General features: G+C 46.1%; 1 protein-coding gene across 1 annotated transcript; it reads right to left on the bottom strand.

The window, feature by feature from the left end:
- Positions 1-235: 235 nt before the first annotated feature.
- LOC127206116 (leucine-rich repeat-containing protein 53-like) lies at positions 236-12,138 on the bottom strand. Its single transcript, XM_051165408.1, is given in 5 exon segments — positions 236-2,214; positions 4,836-5,351; positions 9,160-9,460; positions 9,462-9,973; positions 12,051-12,138. Coding segments are annotated over 5 exon segments (3,396 nt in total).
- Between the last annotated feature and the right edge of the window lie 1,780 nt (positions 12,139-13,918).

Here is a 13,918-nt window from a genome sequence, read left to right as displayed (position 1 = left end):
CGATGTAGAAAGCAAAATTGTAATAGCACTAATTGAGAAGTGCGTAACAATTTCCATAAAATATACATCAGATGCAAATGTTCATCCATGTTGAAACTTTTATTTGTTTGAGGCTTCTTGGTTGATTTTTCCAGGACTAGGCAAAAGTTTCCATCATCCTATCCCTTGAAGGAGCATCACTCGATGGGTGAACATCTTCAAGCAGGGTTTTCAGCTTCATTTTCTGTTTTAGGAGTTAGAGTTCTCCCCCCTCCCTCCTGTTTTCAGCCTCAGAACGGATGACATTCACCTCCTGTGAAGGAGGGGGAGCTCCCGGCATCCCCACTGTCCTGGCAGCTTCCCTGTGTTCACTGCCATCTCTGGCTGCTTGGTTCTCTCCAGAGTCTCTGCAATGAGACCTGTGGTTGTGAGTTTGAGGGTCTGCCTCACTCAGGTCTTTAGTGGAAACTATCATCCAACTTACTGCACTAGAATTTGTTTTCCTCTCATCAAATGTCTGTTTCTGCTTTTTCACCTCTGCCTGTGTCCCTGGGGGATCCCCACGGTTATCTCCTCGTGACGCACTTCCGCTACTGCCTTGTTGGTGTGGAGTACCATGTGGCGCCACGAATGGCAGGTCGCTGTGTGGTTGCGTCCAGGCAACGGGGGAGGAGCCACCATCCTCTGTGCGGGCAATTTTGTCTCCTGCTTCCATTCTTTCCTCACCTGTAATACAATTTCCCACACTTTCAGGTGATGGCTTGAATTTATTCATTAATGGTTTTTCCTCACTTCGAATCTGTTTGTGGCCTGGTTTTTGCTCTTCCTGTGGTAAAGCTTGATTTTCATCTAAACTGTGATCTTTGCTGACGGTGTCAGTTACCTGGTCACCAAGGGACAAAGCAAACTGGTTTAACTCATTGGTCTTTAATTTATCCTGGTCCATGTATTGAGTGGACACCATTGCTAAGGGGTCAGAAATGCCCCTGGAGTGTTGAGATGGTAAAACTCTACTCTCTCCGTTTCCCAGGCAGGCTGGGGAGGGACCCAGAACTTCTATTTGTGGACCAGTAGCATTTACTATTAGCTCAGGTGAGCAAAGAGGGTGTGAGCACCCATGCTCAGCGGCCTTGACTGTAGGCTGAGGCAGTGCTGATGAGCTTCCATCAGCAGTGCGGCCCACTGGGTAGCTGCTGCCCTGCCCAGAGCCCCCTCGATCGCCTACAGACAAGCTTTCAGCTCTGAGGGTGCCACTTGGTTCGCGATAAGGGGTCTGCTCTTGGGTGCTTGCCAGTGGTTCCTTTGAACATGTGGGTTTAGCATGGCTGCTTCTCTCTGGCGGTTGAGAACTGACCAAGGACAGAGGTTTTGTTTTGCATTTTCCTTCAGACGTCCTGGCTGTCTTCTCAGAAGATAATCTTGTTCGTTTACTGGGGGACTTCTGTGGGGATTCCTCAGGGTGGACCCTAGTTTTTCCAAAGGGGTGCAGATCTAACTTTATCCTTAAATTCTGTCTCTTTGTTTTTTCACTCGGAGGACATGGCTTGGATCTCCTCTTTTTCAGAGCCTGTTCCTCTGGAATCCTTTCTCCCCCTTCCTTGTCTTTCTCTAGGTTGGCATATTTTCTGAGATCCAAGGAAGTTGGGCAGTGGGTTTCACAATCTAGCTGTCTCCAGGGGACTGGTGTTTCTGCTGAGCCCACCAACCTGTTGGCCCTCACTGAGTCAGGATGCTGGAATTTAACCCTCTTTGTAGAATATGCCTTCTTATTTTTTGCTGACAGCCTTGATTTTTCTTTGGATCCCTGGCTCCTGAGGAATTTTTCTATTGCTCTGTTAATTTGAATTTGCTCTTTTTCAGATTTTGTGTGCTCTCTGCGATCTGGCTTCTTCTCTTTCATGAAATCTTGAAATTCATCCCAGGACACATACTTGCAGGTGAAGGAAGTGTTTGGATGAGCATGTGTAGGCCTGCTCTGCTTTAAGGACCCATGGTGTTTGTCATACCCCACTCTATGTCTGTGGAGGGTCCTGTCTGCAGCACCTGCCCTTGGCTCCCAGAGCTTGGAGGATGAGCTGGTGATGAAAGCGCTCTGTCTGGGCGGTGGTGCAGCATTGTCTCCTCTTCTTATTGGAGGCTGCCATGGTTTGTTTGTTAAATGTGTCCCAACACTCTCTCCTGCCAAGGTTGAGGCAGATGTCCCATATCTGCTCCTAAATGTGTCACTGCTCGTATCTGCTGAACAACAAATGCAAGAATTTACCACCAGGCGTAGTCGTAGTGTCCCAGCCAACCGAGGTCTAAGAACCTTAGGAAAATTGTGAAATGACTCCTTTAATTATGAGAATTCGTGAGTATTTCCTAATTTTCTGCAGACACCAACAAGGAACCTTGGCTATTTGATGTGTTTGCAGCCGGGTTCTTAATAGCCACCTGTCAGACAGCTATGATGCTGAGTTAGACACTGTGGCATTAGGAGTGTAAATAACATTCACGTTAACTCGTATTCAGATTCCGTCATGGTTATGTTAGCTTTAAAGTTGAATGGCATCTGAATCCTTTTCAAATGGCATAATAGGTTTTTCTTACTCATTTTCCATCTTGGAATACAAATTTGGAAGAACGTAGATGAAATATTAAGCAATGTTCAGGCCTTAAAGAGAGTAACCCAGACAATAGCGACAGCAAAAACACTTGTTGCCTTAGCGAAGGCCTTTTATTTTACTTTCTTCAACTTAATGTAATATCCACTAAAGAGTTATTTTTAAGTGGGTAAGTTATTTATAAGTGCCTGGTAGCAATATCTACCTTTGACTTTAAAATAGTGTAGGTAAATATATTATTAATAGTACACTTTCAATAATATCTCTAATACTAATTGTCCTCATAAGAAGAAGTACACAATGTGATAAATATTATAATTTATAATCTCATTTTATTTTAATAAGAGCTACATTCTGTTGTGGATGCTCTTCTATCTTGGGACTTTTAAGGGAAATTTATTTAGATGTTTGACTTCCCCCAGTTTCTCATCAGTGCTCAGAGCACACTATCAGGCTCTTGTCCGCGAGGAATACCAGCCTACTTTCTCTTGTTTCAAGTAATTGTTTTCTTTAGGGAGGAAAAAAGAGGTTAAGCACACCCCAAGCTAGAATGTCACTGTGCCCTCAGGCACATTTGTGGGTGACCCTGAGAAAGCTGCTCGTGTGGAAAGGCTGGATTAAATGGGGACTGTGTGAGAGTGCCCTGAGGGAAAGAATGATGGACTTTATTGGACTTTCAGACTTTCAGAGAGTTCTAGAAAGGAAAGGTAAACAGCAAGGACCATCCAACTAGATAACTCTGGCACCTTCTCTCTCCCCAGGCACAAACTCAGGCTTTTCTTCAGGACCAAGTGTGGCCTTGACCACTTTAGTGAATTCTTCCCTCCCACCCCAATGCTGCAGAACTGCAGGTGTGTCCTCAAGGTCACCTTGGTGTGACAAACCAAGGAGCCATTGCTACAAAAGGTTAATCAGCTGTGTCCTCTGGTGTGTAGAACTCCCCCACAGACATACCAAGCAAGGCTTTAGGTACCACTAAAATCTAAAAGGAAATGAAAAAGCTAAGCCCTTATTTCTTATAAAGTAAAACCAATCTTTTCTGATTTCTATAGAAGCCCTTTTTTTTCCCCCTTTTTTCTTGGCCATCTTTCTCTGGAGTCAAACCATCAGCCCCAAGGAACCAGCAAGAAGAGCAGTCAGATAAACTCACATCCTGCCTTATGCCACATAGGAAATAAAATACAGTTTCATTCTTATCCTGCGGTGCCCGAATCCAGCCTTAGGGCCAGATCCCCACAGTAAGTGTGTCACATGATTCCTCTGTCATTCATTTTTCAACAGAGAATCTTTCTTCTTCCAAACTGGTTGAAATAAGCGGCAGGGCCTCGTTTCGGAACAGCTGTGGGAGTCTGCACTGCAGGGCTTGAAAACATTGCCCTCGCATTCAGGAAAGAAAGGAGGACGCATGATTCATTGCCTCCACATAAATATTGGCATTGCCTGTGGACAGCAGGTAGGTGTCATGGCCAGGTCCACTGGGCTACCAACATGGGACAATGAATTAAGCCTTGACTTTCCCAGAACTGAGAAGTTATCATCCTTGACAGCTCAGCGAGCAAAGTGTGTGTCTTGACAGCGTTCCTGAAATGAATCACTGGCTTAGGAGGTCATTCTTCTCAAATACTACACTCCAGGAAGGCTGTTTACTACAGATCGCATCAGGGCTCAGAGGATGTTGAGATGAAAGCTGGTACCCACCCTCGCAGAAATCTGAGCAATATTGCTATTGAGGCTTCTCTCTCCTCTCTCTCCTCTCGCTCTCCTCTCTGTGTGTGTGTGTGTGTGTGTGTCTTTCTGTCTGTCTGTCTGTCTCTCTCCTGTCTCTCTCTCTCTCTCTCTCTCTGAAGCATTCTGAGGTGTCAGGTGCACATAAAGTTACACATTCACACAGAGAGACTATGCTCACACTTACACAGGAAACACACTCCCACTCACAGAGACAAATTCACAGGCACTCATATACAGATACTCAGACATGCATACATGCAGATTTACACACACACACAGTACTCAGATATGCACACATGTGTGCTTATACACATAGACACAGACTGGCACATGCGTGTGCTTATATACACACACGTTCTCAGAAACTCACTTGTGCGTTTGCATACATACACATAAGCACTTTTCAGAGAAGGAAGAAACAGATTACAGTGAATTTTATAGTACTTGTCTGCTGGAGACATTGAAAAAGGGGCTTCATCATCCCAGAAACTAAGCAAAGAAGAATTTCCTAAAAATCAAACTCACCTATTTTTCTGCCTCCATGATATGGCAGGATTTGAGACCGAATTTCTCCATTTTCCAGGCTGCTTAGCTTCTCAGCTGTCTTTGGACAACACCCTGTAACTACGTCTGCATCATAAGGAGCTTTCTTGTTCCCGGGGGGCCCCAAGCATCCTGTCTGTAGCAGTTCATCACCCAGGCAAGCCTGAGCCCCTTCTGCCCCATAGCCTCTCCCTTTCAGCTCTCTGAACGATGCATCCAGGGCTGTAGACTTGGAGGCCCACACTGCTTGATGGCTGTTTTCCTGGCTAAGCGGCGCTTCCTTTCTGGAGCCCACATCAGACATGACCTCTGTCTCATTTCTTGGAGTTAAGTGGCAGTTACAGTAGCCCACGGCATGGCCTTTTCTTGCTTCATGAGCACACAGGGATTCATCGAGGGTTCTGCAACAGAGGGTTTTGGATGGGCGTGCATTTGCTCTGCCTTGTTGAAGTTTCCAGTTAAATATGACTAACCCTGCACATGTGAGACCAACCGCTCCTGTGGCAAACAAAAAGACAATTAGAAGGGCATCATGGGAAAAGTATAATGCTCACACAGGCGAAGGCACAGGAGGCATCCATCAGCACAGGAAAACCATGAGAAGAGGCTTCCTGGCTAATAGGGCTTTTTGCACAAACTGGGGCTTGAGTTCAAATCTCCAACATTCATGAAAAAATCGGGGTGTGGTCACATGTGCACTGTAACCCCAAAGCTATGTGAGGCAGAGGCAAGAGACTCAGTGTGTTTTGCTGGCTGCCAGGTTCAGTGAGAGAAGCCTGTGGAGGCTGATAGGGTAGTACACCCCATCCCCCCCCTAGCCATCATGTACACACAGTGACACACATATGACATACTACACCACCACACACACACACACACACACACACACACTCCAATATATTATTTAAAGATAATAACACTTGGGGTCTCTTTAGTTGGAAATGGAGATTTTTTTTTTCAGAGACTGTAGTTCACTCAGTATAAGAGGACTGTTTTCAACTTATGAGAAAAAAATTTTTAATTCTCCATTTGTTTTTTGGACAGTCATAGATAATAAGAAAGGTTAGACTCTCCAAAAGTCTCAAGACCCTAATCCTCAAAGACAGGTGGGCCCTACATGCTATGGGCTTATCTTACCTGATCCCGAAGACCCGCCATGTCTGTCCAGCCAACAGGAAGGCTGAATTCCTCAGTTACCTCAATGTTTCCTTCTCCTCCTTCTCCAAGCTCTGTGCTCCAAGCCCTTTGTTCACTCTACTCAGGGAGCACGGCAGCCTCCGCTGTGTTCACAGAGACTCTGCTTGCTTATTTAATTGTCCTCTAAAGTCTAAGTCAGCACCTCCAACTCCTCAAAGTTTTTTTTTGTTTGTTTGTTTTTGTTTTGTTTTTTTTAAGGTGGGGGTTGTTTGTTTGTTTTCAAAGTCTGGCAAAAGGATGCTTGCTTTCTCTGTCTTGTACAAGGATTCAGTGTTTCCTCTGAACTCTATGTGATAATATCTACTTTGGAGGGCCTGGCCGTGACATTTCCTGTACCAGGTAGACACAGGTTGGCTCAGTAAAACAGGAAGAGGTCCGTATTTCCAATGCTGTGGGAAGTCCTTCTCTTTCCTACCTCAGTTTTTCATCTGGACAATGGTGTCCCCAGCCACTTCGATAGCCAAGCCAATCTCTGAGTCACACCCTCCCTAATTCCCCCCCTCCCAATATATCTCCTCTGTTTATTCCATTATGACACTGAGTCAGTGGATATACACTTCCTTTATTTTGCCTGTTCCTCATCTGGCCCTCTTTCAGAATTACACATTGTGCATAAACAGAATTTTCAGCCTTTTTTTTTTTTTAAATCACCATATCCCCAAAGCCCAAAGCTCAGGCACAACGTTGGTACTGCAGAAATGTTTGTTGACTGTAGCAGAAAGAATTCTTCTCCTGCGTTCTGAGAGCAGCAGCACTGGGTTGTCTAATCTAACAAACCCCACTGTGACAATGGGGACGGCAGTGATGATGGCGTCAGTACAGGCTGGACAGAGGGGTCTGCCTCCTGCTGTGTGGCTTCGGGCAAGTGTGTTCCTCACTCTTCAGTAAAGATTGTGGCTGAGACTAAGCAGTTGGCTGCACGTGCCCTGTTGTCTTCCCGGCAACACTATTAATGAGCACACCCTTTTGAACTTGAAAGAAAGAGGAGGGTGTCAGGGAAGATTGTTAGAGATGAAGATTAAAGAAAATCCAAAAATCTGGCAAAAATCCCCCAACTAGGCAGAGCCGCTGGCTCTGTGGATAAAGCTCCGGCTGTGCATGTGTTAGGACTGGAGGTTGAGCACCCCCTCCCCTACCCCGAATCCGTGGAAAAGCCAAGCAGGTGCCAGTAATCCAGTAATACCAGACACAGGGAATCCCCAAATTCTGCCTGGACTCCTTTCTCGAGAATAATAAGATTTCAGAGCCAGAATGGACCCATATATCTTAAGCTCCCTGTTATTTTGACAGAACTTTGGAATCTTTCAGATCTGTGCCCGTCTCTGTGCAGACAAAGAGCCATTCCCTTACAAAACACATCTCCAAGTCTCTGGTTCTAAAAGTCATTGTAGGAGACACTGTGCTGTGAGGTCCCCGAGCAGTGCCTGGTGAAGCTCGTGTGTAGAACTTCACTGTGGTTGGAAGGCCTGGCTATGTTCACAGGATCCCTTCCTCCTTAAGGTTGAGAACACTCACTGGAAAGTGGGCGGCTACTCGTGTGCTGCAGTGAACATGCCTGCACTGCCCGTTTCATGCTCTGCGCCCTGGCATGTCCCAGTCCTGTTTGAACCCCAGTACCTGCTACTTAGCTGAGCAGCTGCGTTTTCTCTGGAATATCTGTTAATTGTCCGGCTCTCAGATTCTGGGTAAGAACAGAGAAAATCTGCTGCTGTTGTGATTGTGGTGCTTTTGTTATTTGTGGTAAATAGCTTCTTGGCGTTTTTTTTACTGATTTTTGTTACACAGATGTTAAAAGAATCTGTGTTTCGGGGAGTACAGATTCCCTTTTGAGGGGATTTGATGGCTGCCTGGTGGCCACTCTGTTGTCTGATTTCCATGAGAAGAGCAGCAATCAGGAGTCAAAGAGCTCATTCACCTGGAACCTCCCCTCAAATAAACGGTCCGTGGCACAAAATCCACCACTCAGTCTTGGAGCCATTGGGAGCCCTCTGTACTCCAGATTTACAGCCCGTTCATGAACACACACACGCGCACATACATGCACAATTCTATACATTACGTGCACATGGGCACACTGACATACAAAGAGAGAGAGAGAGAGAGAGAGAGAGAGAGAGAGAGAATTTGAAGCAGACAGACACATATACAGACACACACACAGAGGAATGAATGCATGTACACACACACACACACACACACACACACAATTAAAAACACATATGACCCTCACTGTCCTAAATAAATTTTTCACCACGTACCAAGACCATTCTAAAACACACAGAGAGATGAAAAGAATTTCAATGATGGCAATACTATGTATCATTTGTCTGGCAAGCTATGATAGCCAATGCATTTTAAAATTCCATTATTATTAAAATTGATTGATATCTGCCCCTTTTTTGTATGGGCCACATATATGAAAGAGATGAAAAATATAAGTCCTCAAAAAAATTCAAAGCCCTCAAGCAAAAGAGAAAATAGAGGTGCATCAATGACTTGTAGTCGCTTGCTCTAAGTCACGCATCTGCCTGACCCCGCAGGTCACGCATGTGAGGCTCCCGAGGTTTTCCTGCTGGTATTTTCATGGAGGTCAGAGGACGATGAAGGAGTGTGTCTCTGCCCTACGTAGGTCCTGCAGACGGAACTCAGGCCGCCAGACTTGGGAAAAGGGCATTTACCCACTGAGCCATCTCTCCCGTCCCCATTGGTGACTTTTACAGGGAGAAAAAGTGCACAGATGTGAATGCCCCAAGGAAAAAGCCTACAGCTCACCGTGTCTTTAAACTTTGTCCTAGGAAATATTACAGTACTGTGTGGTTGCGGAAACAGAGGAAGTAGTCCTGTGTTGCAGTCATGATAGAAGGACAGTCTAAGTAACAAGACAAGTTAATCGTTCCAGATTATAATACTAGTTCCACTGGGACCCTAGCCCTTCATTCTCAGGCTCTTATCTCTTCATTGACTACTCTTCTAAAACAGAAAGTTCTAGCAACCCGTGGCAGGTTGCTGACACCTCTGCACCACTCATCTCCCTAGACAGGTCTCACCCAAGAACTCCAAGAATATATACTAGAGGGAGGAAAGTGGGCCCTACTGTCCCATGGTCTACCTGCAAAGCCGAGCACAGTCAACAGGGCCACATCCTGCCCTGGGAGGAGGGGACGCCTGTCCTTTAGCGCCAGAGTGAGGTTATGCCCCTTGGAGTCACAGTTGGTCTCAGATAACCGCAGCATGCTCTTTGCAGCGGCCACAGCTGGGGGGAACACCTGACAGTTTAAATCTTTGGTATTATGGAGAGTGCGAGCCGGAGACTTCACAAAGTTTCTTAAAAAGCGGGCTAGAGGGTAGAGGTCACAGGTGCAGCTCCACTGGTTCCCTTCCAAGCTCAGGAGGCTAAGCTGCTTCAGCGGGGGTAAAGGCATCCGGCATGTAGGCCAACATGTTTCTAGAAAGGTCCACTTCCTGCAGTTGGGGCAAGGGCTGGAAGGCATTCTCGATGAAGGAAATGAAATTGTTGGATAAGTCCAGATGCCTGAGCCTGTGAAGGTTTGCACCTCTGAAAGAACTCCCGGTGAGGTTGGTAATCTGATTCCCATCCAGCAGGAGTCGGTTCAGAGCCTTGGTGTTCCGGAACCAGGCTGCTCTCAGGGTCCGGAAGGCGTTACTGCTAAGCACCAGGACCTGGAGGCTTCGCAGCTTGCTGAAGGTGTGGTCCGACAGAGAAGAACTGGGGATATGGTTGTTGCCCAGAGACAAGGTCCGAAGCTTGGTGAGGCCGTGCAGAGAGCCTTCCTGAATTCCGTAGATCGAGTTTCTGCTCAGAGAGAGCAGGGCCAGGTTAGCAAGGAGGGTGAGGTTGGTGCTCTGTACTGAGGAGAGGCATCCATCTGTGAGGATTAGAACCCTGGTGGTCTCCGGAGCGGCTGTGGGGAGGAAAGCACAAGCTACAGGCAGGTACAGGCACAGGGTGGAGAGCAGAGGGAGCCTGCGACTCAGGTGGGAAGAAACAAAACGGAAACAATTGCAAGTTTGAAGAAAGCCAGCTGTAAGAATGGTGGATTTTTATCTACCTTCTCTGTCCCTGGAACGTGCTCGGTTAAAGAACATGAGACCCTCAGTGTGCAGAGCTAACTGGTTTGGGGGCTCACCCACACTGAGATCGCTCTAAAGGTGGCTTTTCAGGCCTTCCTTGGAGGTTGAGTCCTCATATGAGCTAGCTCTGCTCTCCTGTGGCTACTACCCCCAGGGATGACTTGACAAGGCTCCCTAACCAGATTTTTGTCAGCAGTGGATATATATGCCAGAAAGTCAGTCACCTTTTCTCTCCAGCATAAAGCTGTGAGTCGGGGTAGGGAGTGATGAGAAACTCAGGTTGTTGTTGTTGTTATTATTATTATTATTAATTATTTGCTCCAGGCTCATGTTGTTAACATGATCAGATCCATATTCTCTCCAGACAACTGGAAGATAGTCAGCAGAGGTATCATTAAGGGGAGGCCATCTTGGCCTCCTGTCTGATATCTATTCCTCCAATGAAGTCCATCCTGTGATGACAGGTGGTACCCAAGGTTTCCAACTGTTAAATCCCTTTCCATAATCACCTCTGAGCCACTGCTGCTCTGTCATTAGAAGCCAACACATTTTTAACTCAATAAAGATGCATTGTAATCAGGAGTCATTGTAACACATCTTTATCATGCTAAAGTTGTTTTGACTGTAGATGACAGGGTCATGACAATGAAGGAGCTCACTGTCCCCAGGAGGTATGAAGGTGATATTAGAGCAACAAGCCATGGCAGAAGCAAATCCTGGTTCCCCTGGGAAATTCAGACGACTCCATGGTTGAAACAAAGAGATAAAAATATAAAAGACAAAGGAAGCACAGAGCGCCTTCTCTTGGAAGAATCCTTTCCCTCCCTCCGGGCAGCACATGCACACTTAAATCAGGGCGCTTTCTAAGGCATGTGTTATTGATTATTTAAATTCCCTTAACTCTGGCCAGTTTGGCACTGTGTCCCTCTCACTGCTGTGTCTGAGAGCTGGGGGAGTCCTTTGCTGGGTGCCTCAGTGCCCCAGGAGCTGCAGACTCTAGCAAGCCCTGGTTTTCTCTTATCTGCAAGGAGACACAAAGGCTGCCTGGTGCCTTGGTGCCTTTCTGACTCTGTGTTCATGAAGTCTGGCCCCACATGTGTGGCGTCTTGTGTATAAGGACACAGGGCAGCACAGCTATGTAGAGGGGCAGCAACTCTACTGTCTTGCACACATACACCATAAAGGAGAGTGTGACAGGAAGCCTGCTTATGGGGTAGGAGCACACTGTGGCTGCTTCCAGTGCTGACCAGGAACAGCGCACTCACCAACTAACAGGAAACCCGTCCTTTCAGACAGGATGAGAGGGTCTTCCTCAGAACTTGAAATTTTTCCATCGACAGAACTTATAGCTTGCTTGTCCCTTTCAGGAATATCAGGATGTAAATCACATTCTCCTCAAATTTGTTAATAAGGTGTCTTATTAAATTGTTGACTTAAGCAAGCAATATGTAATGAATACAGGCAGTGCTTCTTGTTAGCGTGTCTACAGCTCATTTACCACTGATGAGAAGGGGGAGAGACCAGACTTTCAAAACGAGATGGGCTTTGATAATAATCGGTTTTGCTGGTACATTGCTTAATCTTATGAATGCTGAACCATTGCAGCTCAGGACTCAGAACCGTTTACATTTCTTGTGGCTGATGGTAAGGATTAAATCTGCACAATGCACTGACAGAAACAGCTTCAGGTATCCAAGTTCTCCTTTTTGTTTTTAAGCAACTTCATGGGGTGCAGATATTCTTTTGTAATAAAAACAATCTTAGTTGGCCCTGAAGATATTGACATCTTATTGGTTGTGACACAACGAAGGACAGAAAATAAGGCCTGCTCCTTTGGTGGCTGCCTTTCTGAGCGCTCTCAGAGCCGGCTACACCACTCACTGCTGTGTGCAAATACGAGCTTCTTACCTACGATGTAGGTTAGCTGGTAACACAGGGTGACATCTTGGGAGCACACCACACAGGATGCAGGGCAGGCTGCTGTTACCTGCACCATGCAGGCAAGGGGTAGGAGCCATCTGCCTGCCTGAAAATGAGCAAAGTGCAAGGACCTGTGAAAATGTGGGGTCCATCAGAGTGCCTGTCTCTATGGACTGCAGCTTTGTGATGGCGGCTGCTCTTAGTGAGCGCTATGGTGTCCTCACAAGAGAGAAAGGCTCATGTTCTGAGTCTACAGTGAACTATCAGCACATTTTCTTATAAACTCAGAGAACTCACATCCAATGTCCTCCACTAGTGAGTAACTAAGCAACTTAGGTGCTTGGGAGAGCACTTTAGTGTTTGCAGTACTTTTGCCCCAAATACCATCCTATTATTTCTTTTAATTCTGCATCTTCTTTGAGGCTTTCAGCCATACAGAGTCAGATAAAGTGCTCTGTACAATAAATGTTTAAATTTGTCATAAAGTTGCCTTTCCAAACCTCCCAGTGAAACATTAGCCCATTCAGTCCTAACTCAGAGGGGACTCTAAAGGAATTCCTCAGTGGATAAAAGAAAGAAAGAAAGAGAAAGAAAGAAAAAAGAAAGAAAGAAAAGAAGAAAGAAAGAAAGAAGAAAGAAAGAAAGAAGAAAGAAAGAAAGAAGAAGAAGAAGCAGACTGTATGAAGTGTATATATTAGTTTGAGTACAAAATTAAAATGTAAAATTATTAATTTTTATTTTTTGTTTTTCAAGACAGCGTTTCTTTGTGTAGCCTTGGCTGTCCTGGACTCACTCTCAAAGTGATCTGCCTGCCTCTGTCTCCCTGAGTGCTGAGATTAAAGTCATGTGTCATGGCTCAAGAGATAGCTCAGAGGTTAAGAGCACTGGCTGTTCTTCCAGGGGTCTTGAGTTCAATTCCCAGCAACCACATGGTGGCTCACAACCATCTAATGTGATCTTGTGCCTTTTTCCAGAATGCAGGCACACATTCAGGCAGATACTATATACGTAATAAATAAATAAAAATAAATAAATAAAGTAATGTGTCACCACGCCCCGACTTACAATCACTAACTTAGTTATTGGTTCAATAAGAATTTTAGCAAATACCCTTTAGAGGTGGCGATGTGGGTGGAGCCCTGCCTCATTAGGTGCATTATATGCAGTGACATAAGCAATAATAAGTGACATGAAAATGAATATTCGGTCACCTGATGATAGAATAAATACAACAACAAAAAGAGTTAGACAAGGAAGGATTCTCTGATAAAGCGCCAATTAAACATCCCTGCTGGGGATAAAAACAAGCGAAAACTGCCCAGGTGTGCAGTGGACTCCACACTATGGGTGTGACAGGCCTCACCTGAGGGTGGAATGGACCCCATATGAGGAGTGTGGTGGGCCTCACGAGGGGCGTGGTAGACTTCACATGAGACGTGTTAGAGATTGAATTTGAGGATGGCATGAACCCTACATGAGGGGTGTGGTGGACTATATATGAGGGTGTGGTGGACCACACATGAGGGGTGTGGTGACTGTGTATGAGGGTGTGGTGGACCACACATGGGTGTGGCAGGCTGTATGAGGGTGTGGTGGACCACACATGAGGGGTGTGGCAGGCTGTATGAGGGTGTGGTGGACCACACATGAAGGGTGTGGTAGACTGTGTATGAGGGTGTGGTGGACCACACATGAGGGTGTGGCAGGCTGTATGAGGGTGTGGTGGACCACACATGAGGGGTGTGGTAGACTGTGTATGAGGGTGTGGTGGACCACACATGAAGGGTGGTGGGCAGGCTGTATGAGGGTGTGGTGGACCACACATGAGGGGTGTGGCAGGCTGTATGAGGGTGTGG

This window comes from Acomys russatus, chromosome 23 (genome assembly GCF_903995435.1).
Source record: "Acomys russatus chromosome 23, mAcoRus1.1, whole genome shotgun sequence".
In the NCBI taxonomy this organism is placed as follows: Eukaryota; Metazoa; Chordata; class Mammalia; order Rodentia; family Muridae; genus Acomys; species Acomys russatus.
Note: the sequence above shows the minus strand (reverse complement) of the source record. Positions and strands in the feature narration are given on the sequence as shown.